Raw genomic sequence first — 22,553 nt, 5'->3', positions numbered from 1 at the left:
AACAAAACATCAATATTTTGGGTCCATGGCCAGGAAACTCCCCAGACCTTAATCCCATTGAGAACTTGTGGTCAATCCTCAAGAGGCGGGTGGACAAACAAAAACCCACAAATTCTGACAAACTCCAAGCATTGATTATGCAAGAATGGGCTGCTATCAGTCAGGATGTGGCCCAGAAGTTAATTGACAGCATGCCAGGGTGGATTGCAGAGGTCTTGAAAAAGAAGGTTCAACATTGCAAATATTGACTCTTTGCATCAACTTCATGTAATTGTCAATAAAAGCCTGTGACACTTATGAAATGCTTGTAATTATACTTCAGTATTCCATAGTAACATCTGACAAAAATATCTAAAGACACTGAAGCAGCAAACTTTGTGGAAATTAATATTTGTGTCATTCTCAAAACGTTTGGCCACGACTGTACATATTACCTCAATTACCTAGACTAACCGGTGCCCCCGCACATTGACTCTGTACCGGCACCCGCTGTATATAGCCTCACTATTGTTATTTTACTGCTGCTCTTTAATAATTTGTTCATTTATTTATTGTTTTTCTACTTACTTCTTAAAACTTAATTGTTGGTTAAGAGCTTGTAAGTAAGCGTTTCACTGTTGTATTCGGCGCATGTGACGAATAACATTTGATTTGAGATGGTTGATGAACTATGCCTAGTTTTCTCCAGACATAGCACTTTGTGTTCAGGCAAAATAGTTTAATTTTTGTCTCATCAGATCACAGAATTGTTTGCCTTATGCTCTCAGAGTCTTTCGTGTGCCTTTTTGCAAACTCCAGGCATGCTGTCTCGTGCCTTTTTCTCAGGAGTGGCATTCATCTGGCCACTATCTTATAAAGCCCAGATTGGTGAAGTGCTGTAAAGACTGTTGTCCTTCTGTCTGATTCTCAAATTTCAGCCAAGGAACTCCGTAGTTTTGTCAGAGTGGTCATTGGGTTCTTGATCACCTCCCTGACCAAGCTCCTTTTTGCCCGGTTGCTGAGTTTGGTCGGATGGCCAGCTCTAGGCAGAGTCTGGGTAGTTCCATATTTTTTCCATTTCCCAATAATGGAGACCACTGTGCCCTTAGAAACTTTCAACACTCTACAAATTGTTTCATACCCTTCCCCTGATATACACTGGACAAAACATTAAGGACACCTTCCAAATATTGAGTTCCAACCCCCCTCTTGCCATCAGAACATCCTCAATTCGTTAGGGACATGGACTCTACATGGTGTCGAAAGCGTTCCATAGAGATGCTTGTCTATGTTGACTCCAATGCTTCCCACAGTTGTGTCAAGTAAGCTGGATGTTCTTTGGGTGGTGGACCATCTTGATACACACTGGAAACTCTTGAGTGTGAAAAACTCAGCAGCGTTGCAGTTCTTGACACAAACCAGTGCGCCTGGCACCTACTACCATAGCCCTTTCAAAGGAACTTAAATATTTTGCCTTGCCCATTCACCCTCTAAATGGCACACGTCTCAATTGTATCAAGGCTTAAAAATCCTTATTTAACCTGTCTCCTCCACTTCATCTACACTGATTGAAGTGGATTTAACAAATGACATCAATAAGGGATCATAGCTTTCACCTGGTCAGTATATGTCATGGAAAGATCAGGTGTCCTCAATGTTTTGTTCACTCAGTGTATGCCCTCATCACAATTCTCATCACAAATCTCGGAGACAGTCCCTTGGTATAGCTGGATGAGAGATTGCCAAGAGTGTGCAAATCCAGGCAAAGGTTGGCTACTTTGAAGAATATAAAATACGTTTTTATGTTTAACACTTTTTTGGTTACTACATGATTTCATATGTGTTATTTCATAGTTTTGATGTCTTCACTATTATTCTACAATGTAGAAAATAGTAAAAATAAAGAAAAACCCTTTAATGAGTAGGTGTGTCCAAACTTCTGACTGGTACTGTGTAAAAACAAATGTTAAAAATGATAAAATATATACCTTTACTACTATAGTCCATAGAAACACATTGAATAACACATTCATCAATGGCAAAAATAATGGCAAAAAATAAATCATAAAGAATACGTTTTTGAAGTGTCTGTCCTATATCTAAGAGATATAAGAAAGCTCAGGAAATATTTGTAATCAAATTCACACATATTTAACCCCGTATTTTTATTGGCACAAACTACCCCCATACTTCCATTCGTCTGAATGGAAGTGACACTAGCTCAAACGATTCGGACGCTACAGACAGAAGTTGGCACATCAGCGTTACCGACTTCAGACGAGTGGGAGTTTGTAGGGCAACCAGTTTGAACGCTAAAGACATTTTCTTAGAAGACCGATTTTCAGGAAGTTTTATGGTCTGACAAACAACGCTGTAGCTCGGCCACCTTCCACCGCAGATGCGAAAGGCCAACATAGGCGGCTGCGGTGGATTGAGGCGCAAAAAAACAATCTCTAGCTTAAAGGATTTTTTTATTATGTTACTTATATTGACGTACAACTCATCAGGATTAATTCAGTACACCCTCCCCTGTCAATACAATTTTCTTTATGCCATTCTAATCTAAATTTGTGCCGACTGTTGTTGGTGTTTACAGTGTGAAGTTATTTTTCAGTGTGTTCCCAGAAATCTGAACCCATTAAGCAAAATTACGTTTAAAAGTTGTCTTTTCCAGACGTTGAAATCAGGTTCATTTTTGATTATGAAAGAATGTTGTAAATACTTTCTTTACTTTTGTTTTACTGTGCGGTAATGTACTGCATTCTGCGGTGTTCTGCTACAGTGGTTCTCAAACCTGTCCTCAGGGACCCCCGGACTTTTTACAATATAGGCCAGTCCAGATCGGACCAAATCTGAAACAAACATAGACTTCTATGATTGGTTCCGTTTTGGTCAGGAGACCAAATTTCAACGTCCGTGGACGAGATTAAAAACAGGCCACTTCAAAACAGCAGGTGAGGATAATTAATGCAGTTGGTTAGGATAATTAACATAGCAGGTAAGGAGAATGAGGGTAAGGTTAGGAAAAGGGTTAGGGTCAGCGAAAATGCTCTCCTAACCTGCTACGAAACGTCACTTGTATCGAAGTGGTCTGTTTTTAGGACGACCGAAAAAATACAAAAAAAGACATTGGTGTAGGTCTACTTAGTGGGAAGTAGACATCAACAAGTAAAAAACTAGAGGGGGTCTGGGGGGACTCCCCTGGATGTTTTATTTTATTATATTTTAATATTTTATTTATTTATTTTATTCTTTCCAAATGCTCATTCAGCCAACTTATTTAGTACTTTTAGAGTCACTTACAGGAAATGGTTATGTGCTTAATGTAAAGCAGCTGTTAATATTCACCCCCCTCCCCTCTTTAAATGGAGAATCCATATGTTTTGCATGAATGCAAATAGCCATGTCTATTTAGTAATAGCCAGGGCCTGGTTTTCCAATAGTGATGGAACTTAAGCTTATGAGTGTTTTAACGATGCATCGTTTCTATAACGGCCGAAGAACTCACATACATTTCCCAAAACACCACATAGGGAGAACATTCAAGAAGTGCATCGTTAGAGCATGTGGCGATACTGATAGGATCGAAGGAAAGGCAGCGCTGCTCGCATATCAGCGCTCTGCAGTCAAATCTTACCTTAACATTAGATACTGATGATGGATCAGCTCCTAGAATTAAATTATCACCTATTGATGCAATAATTGAGGTGGCTTATTGTAAATGCTTAAGCTATGCACTAAATCTAATATTTGACACAATATTGTGCACATGCTGTTAGGCCTACACATCATGAAATTGAGGCAAAAATTAGACAGTAGCCTACAATTACCAAAATAGAAGTTAGCTGTTCTACGAGTGGTCTGAGACAGTCGGTAAATAACTAGTGTTTTTAAGTGCAACATTAGTAACAATGGTTTTGGGGAAACCACTATGAGATTTAACGATGCACCTACAAAGGTTCTAATGAAGAATTTAGCCTTAAGATGCTTTTGGGAAACCTGGTCCTGGACAATAAATTATGTTAGATAAAACATTTTTGTATGATCACCTTCTGGTGTAAAAAACATGGAAATTAAAAACAAAAAACAATGTTTTAAGTGAGAAGTAGTCATTGGCCTGAAGCCGAAAAATAAAGCAAATTCACATGAGCACCACAATGCTTACTCCACCCATGCTCTACAAAGGTTTTCCAGATTTGACCTCATACAGTAACTATGTTGGTATATTGTACTTCAAACGATGTGTATGCAGGTTGCTTAGGATTCAAACCTTCTCAAACAGCCTAATTCATAATCTTCAGTGAAATAATGGACTTTACAGTGTCCTGCTATTAAAATCATGTTTACATACAGTACTAGTCAAACGTATTGCCACACCTACTCATTCAAGGATTGTTCTTTATTTTTACTATTTTCTAGATTGTAGAATAATAGTGAAGACATCACAACTATGAAATAACACACATGGAATCATGTAGTAACCAAAAAAGTGTTAAACAAATCAAAATATATTTCATATTTGAGATTCTTTGCCTTGATGACATCTTTGCACACTCTTGGCATTCTCCCAACCAGCTTCATGAGGTAATCACCTGGAATGCATTTCAAATAACAGGTGTGCCTTGTTAAAAGTTAAATAATGGAATTTCTTTCCTTCTAAATGCGTTTGAGCCAATCAGTGGTGTTGTGACAATGTAGGGGTGGTATACAGAAGATAGCCCTATTTGGTAAAAGATCAAGTCCATATTGTGGCAAGAACAACTCAAATAAGCAAAGAGAAACAACAGTCCATCATTTCTTTAACTACGGGATCGGTGACCCTGCTCGGGACAATGGCGCTAACGTGCGCAAATGTGATTAGCATGAGGTTGTAAGTAACAACAACATTTCCCAGGACATACACATATCTGATATGGGCAGAAAGCTTAAATTCTTGTTAATCTAACTGCACTGTTCAATTTACAGTAGCTAATACAGTGAAATAATACCATGCTATTGTTTGAGGAGAGTGCACAGTTACGAACTTGAAAATGTATCAATAAACCAATGAGGCACATTTGGGCAGTCTTGATGCATCATTTTGAAAAAAAAATGTAATGGTTCATTGGATCAGTCTAAAACTGCACATACACTGCTGCCATCTAGTGGCCAAAATCTAAATTCAGCCTAAACTGGAAAAATACAATGTGGACTTTCTCTTGCATTACAAAGATGATGAAAAAAAAACATGTTTTTTTCTTTGTATTATCTTCTACCAGATCTAATGTGTTACATTTAAGTTCCTCGGCGTACACATCACGGACAAACAGAATTGGTCCATCCACACAGACAGCATTGTGAAGAAGGCGCAGCAGCACCTCTTCAACCTCAGGAGGCTGAAGAAATTTACCAAAAGCACTCACAAACTTCTACAGATGCACAATCGAGAGCATCCTGTCGAGCTGTATCACCGCCTGGTACGGCACCTGCTCCGCCCACAACCGTAAGGCTCTCCAGAGGGTAGTGAGGTCTGCACAACGCATCACCGGGGGCAAACTACCTGCCCTCCAGGACATCAAGATCATGAAGGACAACAACCACCCGAGCCACTGCCTGTTCACCCCGCTATCATCCAGAAGGCGAGGTCAGTACAGGTGCATCAAAGCAGGGGCCGAGAGACTGAAAAACAGCTTCTATCTCAAGGCCATCAGACTGTTAAACAGCCACCACTAACATTGAGCGGCTGCTGCCAACATACTGACTCAACTCCAGCCACTTTAATAATGTAAATTGATGTAAATTGATGTAAAAATGTATCACTAGGCACTTTAAACAATGCCACTTAATATAATATAATGTTTACTTACCCTACATTACTCATCTCATATGTATATGTATATACTGTACTCTATATCATCTACTGCATCTTTATGTAATACATGTATCACTAGCCACTTTAAACTATGCCACTTTGTTTACATACCCTACCCTACACTACTCATCTTATATGTATATATTGTACTCGATACCATCTACTGCATCTTGCCTAAGCCATTCTGTACCATCACTCATTCATATATCTTTATGTACATATGTATGTACATTACACATGTGTGTATAAAGTAGTAGTTGTGGAATTGTTAGGTTAGATTACTCGTTGGTTATTACTGCATTGTCGGAACTAGAAGCACAAGCATTTTGCTACACTCACATTAACATCTGCTAACCATGTGTATGTGACAAATAAAATTTGATTTGATTTGACATTCTCCTATATTAATTTCACATTTCCACAAACTTCAAAGTGTTTCCTTTCAAATGGTATCAAGAATATGCAAATCCTTGCTTCAGGTCCTGAGCAACAGGCAGTTAGATTTGGGTATGTCATTTTAGGCGGGGGAAAAAAGAAAAAAAAAGAGGATCAAACCCATTTCTCTCAACCAGGTTCATGAGGTGGTCACCTGGAATGCTTTTCAATTAACAGGTGTGCCTTGTTAAATGTTAATTTGTGGTATTTATTTCCTTCTTAATGCGTTTGAGCCAATCAGTTGTTTTGTGACAAGGTATGGATGGTGTGCAGAAGATAGCCCTATTTGGTAAAAGACCAAGTCCATATTATGGCAAGAACAGCTCAAATAAGCAAAGAGAAATGACACTCAATCATTACATTTAAGACATGAAGGTCAGTCAATCCAGAAAATGTAAAGAACTAAAATTTCTTTAAGTGCAGTTGCAAAAACCATCAAGCGCTATGATGAAACTGGCTCTCATGAGGAGCGCCACAGGAAAGGAAGACCCAAAGTGACCTCTGCTGTAGAGGCTAAGTTCATTAGAGTTACCAGCCTCAGAAATTGCAGCCCAAATAAATGCTTCACAGTGTTCAAGTAACAGACACACCTCAACTGTTCAGAGGAGATTGCAGCAATCAGGCCTTCATGGTCTTATTGATGAAAAGAAATACTACTAAAGGACACCAATAAGAAGAGACTTTCTTGAGCCAAGAAACATGAGCAATGGACATTAACCCGGTGGAAATCTGTCCCTTGGACTGATGAGTCCAAATGTAAGATTTTTGGTTCCAACCACCGTGTCTTTGTGAGACGCAGAGTAGGTGAAGGGATGATCTCTGATGTGTGGCCCAACATGAAGCATGGAGGAGGAGGTGTGGTGGTGTGGGGGTGTGGAGGAACTTTGCTGGTGACACTGTCAGTAATATATTTAGTAATATAGTAATATATTTAGAATTCAAGGCTCACTTAACCAGCATGGCTACCACAGCATTCTGCAGCGATTCGCCATCCCATCTAGTTTGCACTTAGTGGACTATCATTTGTTTTCAACAGGACAATGACCCAACACACCTCCAGGCTGTGTAAGGGCTATTTGACCAAGAAGGAGAGTGATGGAGTGCTGCACCAGATGACCTGGCCTCCACAATCACCAGACCTCAACCCAATTGAGATGGTTTGGGAAAGCAGCCAACAAGTGCTCAGCTTATGTTGGAACTCCTTCAAGACTGTTGGAAAGCATTCCAGGTGAAGCTGGTTGAGAGTGCAAAGCTATCTTCAAGGCAAAGGGTGGCTACTTTGAAGAATATAAAATATATGTTTAACACTTTTTTGGTTACTACATGATACCATATGTGTTATTTCATAGTTTTGATATCTTCAATATTATTGTACAATGTAGAAAATAGTAAAAATAAAGAAAAACCCTTGAACGAGTAGATTTGTCCAAACTTTTGACTGGTACTGTATGTAAATGAGATATTTCTGTATTTAATTTTCAATAAATTTGCGAAAAATTTCTAAAAACATGTTGTCACTTTGTGTGTAGATACGTGAGAAATTTTTAAATCCATTTTTAATTCAGACTATAACACAACAAAATGTGGAATAGGTCAAGGGATATGAATACTTTCTGAAGGCACTGTAGATTCAGACATACTACATCAAGTTCTTTCAAGACGTAATAACGAATTCCCAGGATTGTGTTGAAGATATCAGAGTTTGTTGGGATTGAATATTACTCTATGTGTGTTTTGTGAAATCAGGACAGCCTTGAAAATATGATAATACATCTCGTTAGATTTGATCCTGTCAATAAAAATCTTCAAACACTCTAAAGTCTTAAAGTCTGTAATGTTCGTTATGAAGTAAATAACAACACATTACCATTCTGTTGCCTACCTTCAAACCACCAAAGTCCCCTTCTTGTGCTTAAAAATCCAAGCTCAGTTTAATGAGTTGTTATATATATATATATATATATATATATATATATATATATATATATATATATATATATTAATCCTACAAATACATGATTCTCAGCACAAAAAAAAATAATCACTTTCCTCAGCAAATCAAGAAAGCTAGAAAATGTCCCTAAAATTAAACAAAACCGACTAGCTAAACATTTTCTCGAACATTGAAACAAACAGAGAAAAATTGAAACCCATCACAAAAAAGATCACCCCCAAAAAATATATAATGAAATAATAAAAAAATCTACATCCTGTACAAACACTATGGCCCAATAATTTAAGAAAATAGTGTCTCTAAATCGTTCATATTGCTTTGTACCTCCACTGTTGCCCGTGTTGAGGGTGAAGTCCCACTGTCTAACACTGAGCATTCCCAATAGTGGCCACAGGCAGGCGCTATCCAAAGTTATTGGTGCTGACTTCACTCCAGAGGTCATGGGGTCGACCTGCAGCCAATGGCGGCATGCAGGTGTGGTAGAGGAGAAACAGTCATGTTTGTATTCTTGTTTCAACTCGGCTTATGCTGTGTTCTTTTCACGTTCTTGTGGTTTTGGCAGTACAACAATACAAAGACAAGGGATGGTCACACTACGACAGTACTGCACGGATCCTCAATAAAACCAAGGATGATTTGACCGTTTTGTTGTAGTTTTACCATAATTACTCTCTACGGTATTATTACTACGACTATCACCATCACGGATACACCAAGTGTATCGTGTGTTTGCATGTGTGTGTCTGTGTGCCTATGTGCTTAATGGTTTGTCTGTGTGTGTGTGTGTGTGTTAGTGTGTGTGTGTACATCAGTGTGTGTGAGTGTTCAGTGCTCAGAGCTTGTCTTCTCGAAGGAGAAGCTGGGCAGAGTCAACAGCTTGGGGTTGGGCCCCCCTCCCTCCTGGCCCAGCCCCTCCCCTGCCCCGAGGTCAAAGGAGTCCTTGGAGTCACTGGAGGGAGCCCGTCTCCTCAGACAGGAGGTATCCCGGCTGGGTAAGGGAGGGGGCATCCCTAGGCCCCCCAAACCTCCCAGGGTAGGGTGGAGGCCAGGCTGGGACTCCAGTCCATCAGGGGGGTCTACGGAGATACACGGGGGGCTCATTTTCTTCTTGCGTCGGGGAGAGGGCAGGGTCTTTGTTGTGGTCTGGGAATGGATCTGGAGGCTGTCTGCTCTGGAGACGAACCCCGAGGACGTGGTGCTGCGCTGGGGACTGGACTCTACAGACGAACACACCTCCACTGAGTGGCGCCGAGGATCGTCCAACCAGGACAGGGGGCGTGGCCGGGACGCTAGAATGCTCCGACCCTGGGCGTCAGCGCTGTGGAACCTCTTCAGCTGTCTCAGGCACGGCCGGCTCCCCTCACCACGGCCAACCTCATGACCTTGGTAACTGCCATTGAGACCTCCGACCTCTGACCCCAGTCCGACACCGGTGACATCCTCACTCCCCGCCAGCCCCGCCCGGTTGATGAGCGACACCTCGTGGTCTGCCGAGGCCTCTTCCTGTCTCCAGGGGCGAGCGGAGGGGAGGGGAGGAGGGGGTGAGGAGAGGGAGGAGGGGGAGTAGGGTGAGGAGGAGAGGTGGTGCTGGTCGTGGTTTGAGAAGGGGTGTTGGGTGTGAACACTACTGGGGCGCGACAGTTGAGGGGACGCCCCTGGGGTGGCAGGGACCAGCCAGAGAGAAGGCTGCTGGTGAAGATGGGAGGATGAGGAAGAGGAGGAGGAAAGGGGGAGGGCTAGGGAAGCTACATTTAGGACCCCCTCCTCACACTCCCCTCCGTCAGACCACAGAGCCTCCTGGGAATCATTAGATACTGCCACCTGGTGGAGGAAGGAGGGGGAGAGGGGGAGGAGGGAGGAGAGGGATTAGGAGGGATGATGCAGTGAGGCAGAGTTTGAAAGAAATGGAGAAAGGTGGAAGAGGAGCGGGAGAGAAGAACAGGGAGAGGGGTGAGGCAGGGAGGGAGAGATTGAGACACAGGGGTTGGGTGGTTAGGGGGACATGAGGGGGTGAGAGGTGGGAGACTGGTTAGTGTGAGGTGACTGGGTGAGGATGACCAATAGGAGTGAAGGTCAGAGTTCACCATTAGACCAGCATGCTCTCAATACCGTCTCTGTCTCATTGTGATACAGAGGAAATGTTGAAATTGCAATAGAGTGCAGTACCATTTGCACGTCAACTAGTAACTGTATTGCTGTATGTTTATTGCACAAGGAAACCATTCCAGGTTCAGATATGTGTCAAGAGTATCTGTTTTATGAAGAGATTCAGTGACAGCATGTGATTTACAGTAGCAGCAGTAGTAGGGCACAGTTTGTCTCAGCTAGGACACTGGGTACAACCGTGGTTTCCCAAGTTCTAATTGAGTGCCCAATGTTAATTCCCTGTTTAACAGAAGGAGTATTGGGAGATATGCCTGGTCTGGTGCACTGCATTTTGAGCCTCTTCCAAATGCCCAATATCCTCAATACCCTCTGCCCTTGTAGCCCAGTCAGCTAACTCCCCAATGACAAAAATGTATTGGACATTTTAGAGAGTGGTACTATAGGGCAGCCCTTCAACTTTTTTTCCTCAGAGGTCAGAGGGCAAAGGGCAGAGGGTACTGGGTCTGTGTGTAGCTACAGGAGAGGAAAGGTTAGTAGAACACAATGACACACTATAAAAGTTACAAAAGTCTCATATAGCATCCTTTCCATATCTTATGCAATTTGAGACCACAGATCTGAAGTATCTTGGTTGTTATGTGACAAAATATGGACAGAAAAGAAAAGGTAGCTATTTAAGAGTTTTGGGACAATTGGGACATGATTGTTCACAGAATATTCATGACTTGAAGATTTGTGTGTCTTGACAGAAGCATGGATGATTTGACAACAGTGACATCTAGCGGACTAAGATAGTATAAACAAGCCAACAGCTACAGCTACAGTAGCACTAACAATGGAGCCAACTCCTCTTACATTTTTTAAATCAATACCTATTTGTGGTTGTAGAACATTTCCTGTCATACAGGGTAACATTAAAGAAAATGTCATATCATAACTCCTTCTCAATAGTAACTATTTCATCAACATAATCATCTTCATACAATCACAATACTGCCCAACAAGGACAACAAGTGCTCTAAAACAGTCATACAAATATGTGGCCAAATATCATGGACAGCACTGACAGTCCTGATTTAAACCCTGAGTTATAACAGTGTAATATGTAGTTACAATAGTGTGACGTGTAGGCCAACGCCTACATTTAATAGACAAACTGACTGCATCTTAATCTCAAATACATTCCATCAATCAACAGATGTGTGATAACGATTTCAGTGGGTAGTTCATATGACCCTATAGGGGTTCAGAAACAATACAGTCCCCTATTTCTATGAGAATTAACAGTCTAGCCATTCCGAAACGATGTTCAACGCTACCTACTGTATGACGGGTGGGTCAAGTGAGATGCATTGTGGCAGATGGTCAGCAGAAGACAGACAAACAATGGAACAAGAAGGGGAGGAGGAGAGGTCAGGGAAAGAGAAATGTGTGTGTGAGCGGGCGCGCACATGTGTGTGTGTGTGTTGGAGGCGGGGTGGATAAGAAATAGGGACGCTCAGTGTTTCTGAAATGAGCGGTAGCGGGTCAGGGGTAGTTATTTTACTGTTTCAGAAACAGGAGTATCTGTGTTTGATCAGCAGCTCCGGGTCTGGTGGTTGCTGAACTAGACTCTGTTGGTAGTGGACACAGGAACAGGAGGCAAGCAGATGGACAGAGAGATGGACAGGGGATGGAGAGCATTGTGAGGGCGGAGGGAGGAGGGATGGAGAAGTTAGAAACATAAAACAGACAGGAAGAAGGGAGACAGGAGGGAGGAGAGAAGACAGCATTAAGAGCAGAGCTGAGAGGAAGGAAAGTTTACGAAAAACATCATATCACAGTAGAAACATGAGGAGAAAAACACAATGATGAAAAGTCATTTCTGATAGAAAACATTTGTTACCTCCGGTGTGTGTGTGTGTGTATGGGTTGTGTGTGTTTGCCTCTATGTCTGTGTCTCACCTGTCTGCGGAGTGTGCGGCTAAGTGTGTGTGTGTGCTGTGGCGGGGGTAGTCGGGGTATATTCTCTGAGTCTGAGAGGCTGTGAGGACTGATGGGTCTGAAGAAGTCTGTAGGCACAGCCGACTGCTGGGAGCTCTCCTCTGGTTGGGACCGCACTGAGGTACTGGAGCCTGTGGTAACACACACAACACAAATATAACTTGATTCTCTCACACAAAAACAACAAGAGATTATCAAAACAGTAGGTGTGGGTGAGGTTGGTTCCGGCTCCTACTGTTCTAGAAATGTATTGTATCGCTTTGATCAAGGGGAAAGGTTACTATGTGTGTGTGTATGTGTGTGTGTTTCTGCGTGTGTGTTTGTGTCCGTTTGTGTGTGTCTGTGTGCGTGTGTAAACAATGTCGGCGTGTAGAGGGAGTCTCTGTACTGTACCTGACAGGGCGCTGCTAAGTGCCTCTATGTGCTGCGGCCCTGTAGCCTGTGTCAGTACTGGAGATACGCCAGGAGCCAGGCCGGCTCCTGGGGGTCCGAAGGGCTCCAGAGGCAGGAACATGTAGCTGTCATTGGGTAGAGAGTGGGTGCGGCTCACCGCTGACTTCCGTACACTCAACAGGTTGTCCTCCAGCGGCTCCCCAGGATCAAGTAACTCCACCTGAGGGACAGAGAAGTCAGCCTCTTTCTGGACCTACTTGGCAGTCTGACCACAGGTCTTTAGCAGAGACTTCACACACTCCCTCACACACACACACTCCACACATACACACATGAAGGAAGTAATTGTTGGCACACTGAGCGACAGACCAGACAGACGGCATCATTGCACTAGTGGCAGAGAGGAGACTGGCACAGACCTGGCTCTGGGCTCAGAGTTACTGAAACTAACTGAAACCACATTGTCTATGTCTTTACTGTAGCAAGACAAATGAATGAAGCATTTGGATGCTTGAGCTTTTTTTTGCTGTAATCATTTATCGTTTAGGCCACAGATTTTAGAGCAGGAGGTTTATTCTATCCCTGGGTTCTGAGAGACAGAAAATGCAAGCTAGGCCAGTGCCCTGCCCTCCTTGGCTAGCAGACAACATATCTAACCCACAGCTACTAACCACAGAGATCGGAGTGGCACTACATTCACTTGTCACATTGTTTAAAACACAGAGGACGGCACAAAAGAGACAGAGACAGAGCGAGAGAGAGAGAGAGAGAGAGAGAGAGAGACACAAAGTGAACAGGGAAAAAAGAGAGAGGAAAGAGACAACATAAATAAATAGAGAGAGAGACAGACAGAGAAAGATAAGAGAGAGAGAGAGAGAGAGAGAGAGACAAAAAGAGAAAAAGAGGTACGGGCAGGCGAGCAGGCGCACTAGTCTACTGGACTGGACTGGAACGGACAGACACCAGGCTAGAAAGGTGGAATGAAAAAGAGAGAGAAAGAGAGAGAGCGAGGGAGAAGAGCGGATGGTTAAAAAATCTCCAGGTTCTTCCAAACTCATGTGTGTGTCCTGCTCACATCTCTCTGTGTTTTATCTCCAGTTCTATGATTCATTTGAAATCATTAATGTGTCTGTGTGATGCATGTGTTGGGTTTGGAAAATCCCCCTGACACAGCTATTACATTCATCACACGCTACAATATAACCTGATTGATTAGTTCAACGCCCTTGCGATGAGTGGCAAGGTTGTACGTCGCCACCGCTCTCTGTGTCTGACATGCAATGGAGAGAGAACGACTCTCAAGCTAACGAGGGTAAATTGGTCATAAATTATCCCAGATTGTTTCCCGACAACTCTCAATTAGCTACGGTGCGTGGGGGAAACTCAGAGAGCTGAGAGCAGAGATGTCCTTTCTGAGCCACCGTAAAGGACATTGTGAGGAGACTAATTAGAACTGAAGTAGTGTAGAGGGAGTAGCTTCACCTTGTGTCCCTCTCTACCCTATCGCTGCCACTCAATTAGTGTTCAAGTTGACAAGTTGCTTGATTACCAAATTACAATAGTGTCCATTACATGCAAAATTCATTGGTTACTTTAGACATGTTTATATATGCCTAATTGACATCCAGAAGGTAACCTCCAACCTATAGCCAGTACCCCAGAGAGAGTGAGACTGGAGGGGCCAGCTGAGTTCGGAAGCTCCCTTGGGAAAGGCTAAGCTACAAGAGACAGCAGAGGAAGAGGAGGCGATGGGATTAAGAGAGAGAGAGAGGAACTGTCAGTACGTTGGACTCCAGACTGGTTAGTAAGAGAGGGTTAATATCATCAGGGGTGGAGTCGTCGGTGAGAGCTAGGGACCAGGATTTGTCGGAGGTCAGAGAGAGAGCTTCCATCTCCGCTAGAGGGATCTAGATAGAGAACAAACAAGGCCCGGTGAGCAGAGAAGACACACACGCACGCACACACAATCCGACTAATCACACAAACAGACAGTGGCATGACACATCCCACAATCTGATGACATGCAAGGCACAGATGTGACAAGACATCAGACAGTGTGTGCTGTAACAACACACAATTACATACGGTAGACATAGCAAACAACCCTACACAACACCTAACACCTAAGATTGAATCAACAACAGACATATCAACAGATACATGGATAAATCACACACAAACCAACACACACACACACAGATATATCAACCTAATTCCAGACAAACAGATATGACAAACAACAGTTCAAGTAAATATACAGACCAACAGTTAATGAAACAACATCCATCCATATAGATGACAAATACACGGCAATATGACGTCACACAGACAAACCACAAAATGGTCTATTATATATGATATTGAAAAGGTTCAACGTTTTATGAAGAGTAATTGACACAGGATGAGCTGGGATCATAAACAGACCTTGTGTAATGCAACCTTAGTAGAGCTAGCATAGTTTCACAACACTGAGCACCATCTTGGAAGGGTTCAAACTCTCAGAGCTTGCTCTGCTAAATGCTTACTGTTTCCGACTTCACTCCCTCACTCACCCCTAACCGGGAGAATGAATTGAGGAAATGCTTTTTGACAGGCAAACGACTGGGCCAGCCGTGCAGACAGGGGCAGGGGTCCTAACTGGCAGAGACTGAGTGGGCGCCTGGAAGAGATTTCTGCTAACTTTTCAGAATCAGACAGAGAGGGAGAGGCAGTGAGGCTATTACTGCTGCGGCATTACGTTAGCCTCAATCCGTTTTAAAAGCTGTAGCAGACACTGTTTAGCAATGCTAATGTGATTGGCTGAATCATTTTGTCCTGAATGGGGAAAAGGAGACATTCAGATGCATAATTCAACAGTGATACATTGCTCAATGTTCGGGAAATTATCACGTACGGTGTGTGTGTGTCCAGCCAGCCTGGCAGCGGAGTCAAATTATTATCATTAGTTGGTGCTCAATCCAATGGGTGGTTCATTTTCAAAGCTCAAAGCCAAGTGTATGTGTGTGTGTGTGTGTGTGTGTGTGTGTCTGTGTGCGGTAGGTATACTACCTTATCATTACCCTATACAGCCAAGCTGAGAGAGGGATATTGGAGGGTGACCACATTTCTAATAATATTATTGGCCAAGGAACACACAGGGGATTAGAGAGAAATGGGAACGCACAGTTAGAGGTGAGAGAGTTGAGTGTAGTAAGAGAAACAGGAGGGGGAAAAGGGTTGAGTTAGGGTTGAGGGGAGGGTGTGTGCCATAGATTGAAGCTGAGCGAAGACTTCAGCATGGGTGTGTGGGTGAGTGATCGGCTGAGGCGGAAGAATGGTAGGGTTGCGCAGGCGAGTTCATTGACCTTCTTGTCACTGCGGTGCTTGCTGGGTAGTGGGGGTAGGGCGTAGTAGTGACATATTGACCCTGACAGGTTGTCCATCAGACTCAACTCTCCCTCCATCGAACCCTGGATCACCGAGGAGACCGAGTCAAACATCGCTCTTCGCTACAGATGGACATAGAGTAACAGAGACCGAGAGAGACCGAGAGAGAGAGAGAGGGAGAGAGAGAGACAGACAGACAGACAGACAGACAGACAGACAGACAGACAGACAGACAGACAGACAGACAGACAGACAGACAGACAGACAGACAGACAGACAGACAGACAGACAGACAGACAGACAGACAGACAGACAGACAGAGAGGAGAAGAGAGAGAAACATAGACAGACAGACAGACAGACAGACAGACAGACAGACAGACAGACAGACAGACAGACAGACAGACAGAGAGAGAAGAGAGAAACAGACAGACAGACAGACAGACAGACAGACAGACAGACAGACAGACAGACAGACAGACAGACAGACAGACAGACAGACAGACAGAGAGGAGAAGAGAGAAACATAGACAGACAGACAGACAGACAGACAGACAGACAGACAGAGGAGAAGAGAGAAACATAGACAGACAGACAGACAGACATACAGACAGAAAGAGAGGAGAAGAGAGAAACATAGACAGACAGACAGACAGACAGACAGACAGACAGACAGACAGACAGACAGAGAGGAGAAGAGAGAAACATAGACAGAAATAGAGAGACACACAGGAAGAAAGACAAACGGGAAAAGGAGAGCAGAAGGAGGAAGGAAGTGAGTGAAGACGACAAGGTCAGGTGTGGTAGAACACATACAGAGAATAAAACGCAGGTGGTGTGTGCACATGGTTCAGGACAAGCATCAGGTTGTTAACCTACGTCTGGTCTACACAGAACCAATACTCGCAATCAGTCATGTTCCTAAATACTGAAAGTTCCTTCACCCAACCAGAAGGGGGCAGTAAAACACTACTAAAACTACACTCTCAACCCCAGAGGGAGAGGAAACAGATTGGAGTTTAACCACACATGTTTCTGCCAGTGAGGGATGACAGAGAGGAGAGAGAGATAACATCAGAAGAATGATACAGCCCAACCTCTAGTCACTATAAAAAGGCCTGTTGGCTGGAAATAGCAGTCTAGTAAACAACGTACGGCTGTGTCCTATCTTTCCCATGGCATTACAGTGACCTACGGCTGGCACTCGTCTACTGGGACTGATACACATATGCAAATTTATTACGGGAAAAAGGTTCAGTACACATCATTGCATTTTGTATCCGAAAGTAAGCTGGTCCTCTTTGAAGTCTCGTAGATCGATGCATTGCACTCTTTTTGTCTATAAAGCCCTGTTGCATAAACTTCCGTCATACCTATCTCATTGTTGTGTGTATGTACTGACACATATGTGTAACTGATAGGTGTACACACACACACACACACACACACACACACACACACACACACACACACACACACACACACACACACACACACACACACACACACACATGTTAATATTTTTAAACACACACAACATTACACACAGTTTTTGTCTGTAATGTCTGTTTCATGTGTCAGACCCCAGTAAATGGCGTCAGCAACATTGTTAACCTTTATTATTTATCTTTTTCAACTAGGCAAGTCAGTTAAGAACAAATTCTGATTTTCAACGATAGCCTAGTGGGTTAACTGCCTTGTTCAGGGGTAGAACAGCAGATTCATACCTTGTCAGCTGAGGGATTTGAAATAGCAACCTTCCGGTTACTAGCCCAACACTCTAACCACTAGGCTACCCTGCTGCCTCTACACTCTAACCACTAGGCTATCCTGCTGCCTCTACACTCTAACCACTAGGCTACCCTGCTGCCTCTACACTCTAACCACTAGGCTACCCTGCTGCCCCGAACTGTATAAGTCACCAGACCTGGACTCAAAGGGATGTCTAACCCTGGAAATCCCTTCAATCTCCACCCAGTCAGGTAAATGTGCTTTTAGTTATTTTGCAGCTCATGTGGAATGATTTCCAGAAATCCTTAAAGTTGGTGTAGTTGGTATCTCTAGTGGAGGGATCATCAAATAGATTCAGCCGTGGGCTGTTCTTTTCTTGAGCGGATGGTCGGGGAACCGGAACATAATTAAAGATAGTTTGTTGACCGCAAATTGGCTGCAAGAAGCCCAAACAGATATGATCATTTCAAACCTTGCTTACATTCGTTTATGATCGCACGTCTCTCTCTATAATGCATGGTAATTCTTGGGAACAGACCTGCAACATTTAAATCACTTGGAGCTGATTCCCTGGTGTTTTTACAGTCTTTTATGTCCATATAAAAATGTAAAATAAAATATATACAGTATCAGTCAAAAGTTTGGACACATTTTACTCATTCAAGGGTTTTTCTTCATTGTTTTACTATTTTCCACATTGGAGAATAACAGCGAAGGCATCAAAACTACGAAATAACACATGGAATCATGTAGTATCCAAAAAAAGTTCATTTGAGATTCTTCAAAGTAGCCAACCTTTGCCTTGATGACAGCTTTGCACACTCTTGGCATTCTCTCAACCAGCTTCATGAGGTAATCACCTGGAATGCATTTAAATTAACAGGTGTGCCTTGTTCAAAGTTAATTTGTGGAATTTCTTGAGCCAATCAGTTCTGTTGTGACAAGGTAGGGGCGGTGTACAGAAGATTGACCTATTTGGTAAGAGACCAAGTCCATATTATGGCAAGAACAGCTCAAATAAGCAAAGAGAAATGACAGTCCATCATTACTTTAAGACATGAAGGTCAGTCAATCTGGAACATTTCAAGAGCATTGAAAGTTTCTTCAAGTGCAGTCACAAAAACCATCAAGAGCTATGATGAAACTGTCTCTCATGAGAACCGCCACAGGAAAGGAAGACACAGAGTTACCTCTGCTGCAGAGGATAAATTCATTACCAGCCTCAGATTGTAGCCTAAATAAATACTTTACGGAGTTCAAGAAACAGACACATACCAACATCAACTATTCAGATGGCACCACTACTAAAGAACACCAATAAGAAGGAGAGACTGGCTTGGGCCAAGAAACACGAGCAACGGTCATTAGCCCGGGGGAAATCTGTCCTTTGGTCTGATGAGTCCACATTTTAGATTTCTTTGCCCACTCTGCGTCTTTGTGAGACGCAGAGTAGGTGAACAAATGATCTCCGCATGTATGGTTCCCGCCATGAAGCATGGAGGAGGAGGTGTGATGGTGTGGGGGTGCTTTGCTGGTGACACTGTCAGTGATATTTTTAGAATTCAAGGCACACTTAACCAGCATGGCTACCACAGCACTCTGCAGTGATAGACATCCCATCTAGTTTGCGCTTAGTGGGACAATCATTTGTTTTTCAACAGGACAATGACCCAAAACACACCTCCGGGCTGTGTAAGGACTATTTGACCAAGAAGGAGAGTGATGGAGTGCTGCATCAGATGACCTGGCCTCCACAATCACCCGACCTCAACCCAATTGAGATGGTTTGGGATGAATTGGACTGCAGAGTGAAGGAAAAGCAGCCAACAAGTGCTCAGTATATGTGTGAACTCCTTCAAGACTGTTGGAAAAGCATTCCAGGTGAAGCTGGTTGACAGAATGCCAAGAGTGTAAAAAGCTGTCATCAAGGCAAAGGTTGGCTATTTTGAAGAATATAAATATATTTAGATTTTTTTAACACTTTTTTGGGGTCACTACATGATTCCATATGTGTTATTTCATAGTTTTGATGTCTTCACTATAATTATACAATGTAGAAAATAGTAAAAAATAAAGAAAAATCCTTGAATGAGTCGGTGTGTCCAAACATTTGTATTTTTTTTCCAGAAAACTTGGGGGGGCCAAATAAAACCACTGGCTCCGCAGTTGGGGAAACCTGCTCTAGGGCAATTCAGGCAGAATTGAGACAGCCTTTTTCTGGAAAATGTGTTTGTTTCATATTATTGATTGTGTTTTGATTTTCGTGTTTTGTGTTTGCTTTTCATGTATTGTATAATCGATGTGTATATAGATATGTATAGTACAATTGTTGTTGTTTATTGATGGGTTCATGCAGGGCTCATCTGCGAAAAAGACTGTGGTCTCAGCATGACTCCCTATTTAAATAAAGGTTCATAAAGAAGCAGACAAAGACGCATACACAAGAGAGGGAAACTCATTCAGGAGTTCTACAGTTGTGGACAAAAGCATCTGTCTGCAGATTCTACTGTAGCTCCTCAATGCTAATTCCTGTTTCCCCCTGAACCGGGGATAGAAAGAATTCCAAACCCCACCACTACACACACCCAGGTGTCAATCAACCACACTCACCTCTAGTGGTGGCTCCAGGCCTAGCGGAGCATCAGTGCTGATGTGTATGGAGTCTCTTCTAGTGATATCTGCTGGGGGAGAATCCATCACATTGCCCCTCTGGATCTCCCTCTCTGGAGACCTCCAGGGGGAGCCGCCAGATCCCTCCTCCATGCCCAGGGCCAGAGGGCTTAGCTGGGGCGATCTCCCACTGCCACACCCTCCCCTTCCTCCATGCTGGAGCTCCAGCTCTAGTTCAGCCTCCAGCTCTGCCTCCTCCTTGGCCTCTTTGTTGCTCTCCTCCAGGTGCTTCATGAGGACGGCTATGACCACGTTGACCAGGACAAACTGGGCAGTCAACACAAAGGAGACGAAGTAGATGGGGGAGACCACCGTGTTGTAACAGGTGCCTGCATTCTCCTGTTGACAGTCTCTCAGGGTGTCCTGGAGGGGACAAACATATACAGATGAACACATGAAGAAAGAGACACAACACAGACACTGCATACAAAGTGGCGGCCCAGTCTCACCTTCATAATGCCGTTCCAGTTGTCTCCGGTGGATACTCTGAACAGCAACAGGAAGGCCATGCCAAAGTTCTTAAACGTAGCGTAGCGTCCCAAGCCCTCACACGGGTGCAGCTCATCACAAACTGACAGAGAGACAGGGAGAGGTGAAAACGAGAGAGCTTGGGGTGTGTGTGTTCCCGACGTAACAGAGCTTTCCAATTAAGTCATAATCACGGTGAAATAATTATATTTATCTGGAAGCTAAAAGCCACAATTAGTGAAATCAATAAATGATTTCAACAAAGGACTCGAAAGAAAGCAATTAAGACCTAATGTGAATGAAGCCCCAGCAGAGAACATTTTATACCCAGAGCAGCTGTGTGTGTGTGGTGTCCTTACTGAGATCACCAAACAGTTCCACTCCCAGTGCTGCGAAGATAAAGAAGAGCAGCATGAAGAGAAGACCCAGATTCCCCACCTGCAGAAAGATGAGAGAGGGATGAGACAGAGGAGAGTAGAGCGTAGAACCAGCTCACCTGCTTTTACACAACTAAAGTTATAGTTTCAGTATATTACAATGTGAGTTCAGTTCACGTTGCAGGGTTGACCTTAAAATAAGGCGAGAGACAAATAAATCACTCGTAAATAATAATCTTCAGAAATGAGCAACAAAATAACTAGGGCTTTGCATTGATGGTGAAAACGTGGAGACATTTTAGGGTTAAGTGGGTTAAAATCACAGAGGGTGCACGGATTTCAGATTAACTAAATTAACCATGTGGTCGATATTAAAGGGCACTTTATTGAATATAACAGGCCTTTAAAATGCATTAATCATGCACAATTTTTACTTAAAATGTCAAAGGGATGCAAAATACACTCGTACATTTCGTGGAACGACCCCAGAGTGAATTGAGATAAGGCAATAGAGAGGTAGAGGGTTTATGCCCAGGTCGGGTACAGTAAGCCTACAGCTTTAGAATGTACTCCAAAGCTAATCTCAGCTGACCCAAAAAAATGTGTAAGTTATTATCATTATTAATTATGTAGATATGACAAGCTCTGAAGGATTTAACACTGTAGCCTGCAGCTCAACATGTACCCTCACTCTGCTCTATCTCTCATCACTTTATCTTCATCCCTCCCTCCCCCTCCCTCCCTCCCTCCCTCCCTCCCTCCCTCCCTCCCTCCCTCCCTCCCTCCCTCCCTCCCTCCCTCCCTCCCTCCCTCCAATCTGAGTTTTAGAGAGAATTGGCAGCGACAGCATCTTGCAGCCTTTCCTCACATCCTCTCTCTTTCTATTTCGCTGCTTCTTATCTATCTCTCTCCTCTTTCAAAACTTTTCCCCCCTTCTACCTATTCTTGGGAGTAGTTCTTCCCTTTCTCCCTCTCTATCTCGGCATCAGAAACCCCCAGCTAATCGGTGCAGCTGTATCTCCATAGGAGTACCCTGGAAGAAACATGGAAAGAGATCCATATTATAGTAGCAGGTGAGGAAGACGAGTAATGGAATCGGATGGGCGTAAGTCAAATTTCTGATGCAACCATAAACCCAATGGAAAGGCTAAATGTGATAAGGCTAAATGTGATAAGGCTAAATATCTTAGACCGGAAGAACATGCATAGTGATCTGGTGGTTGTACCTCTACTGTACTTTA

The 22,553-nt window shown here is 43.2% G+C and overlaps 1 protein-coding gene across 1 annotated transcript in view; it reads right to left on the bottom strand.

The window, feature by feature from the left end:
- Positions 1-8,263: 8,263 nt before the first annotated feature.
- Positions 8,264-22,553, bottom strand: part of cacna1g (calcium channel, voltage-dependent, T type, alpha 1G subunit) — a 311,200-nt gene continuing 296,910 nt past the window's right edge. The window contains exons 30-37 of the mRNA XM_042306304.1: positions 21,295-21,373; positions 20,917-21,038; positions 20,408-20,830; positions 16,046-16,189; positions 14,486-14,608; positions 12,702-12,921; positions 12,270-12,439; positions 8,264-10,040 (exon numbers count right to left, since the gene is read on the bottom strand). Of these exons, the coding sequence (XP_042162238.1) occupies positions 9,045-10,040; positions 12,270-12,439; positions 12,702-12,921; positions 14,486-14,608; positions 16,046-16,189; positions 20,408-20,830; positions 20,917-21,038; positions 21,295-21,373 (2,277 nt within the window). The 3' untranslated portion in view covers positions 8,264-9,044. The remainder of the gene's footprint in view (positions 10,041-12,269; positions 12,440-12,701; positions 12,922-14,485; positions 14,609-16,045; positions 16,190-20,407; positions 20,831-20,916; positions 21,039-21,294; positions 21,374-22,553) is intronic.

Source organism: Oncorhynchus tshawytscha, linkage group LG25, assembly GCF_018296145.1.
Source record: "Oncorhynchus tshawytscha isolate Ot180627B linkage group LG25, Otsh_v2.0, whole genome shotgun sequence".
Classification (NCBI taxonomy): domain Eukaryota; kingdom Metazoa; phylum Chordata; class Actinopteri; order Salmoniformes; family Salmonidae; genus Oncorhynchus; species Oncorhynchus tshawytscha.
This window is presented reverse-complemented; position numbering and strand designations above follow the sequence as displayed.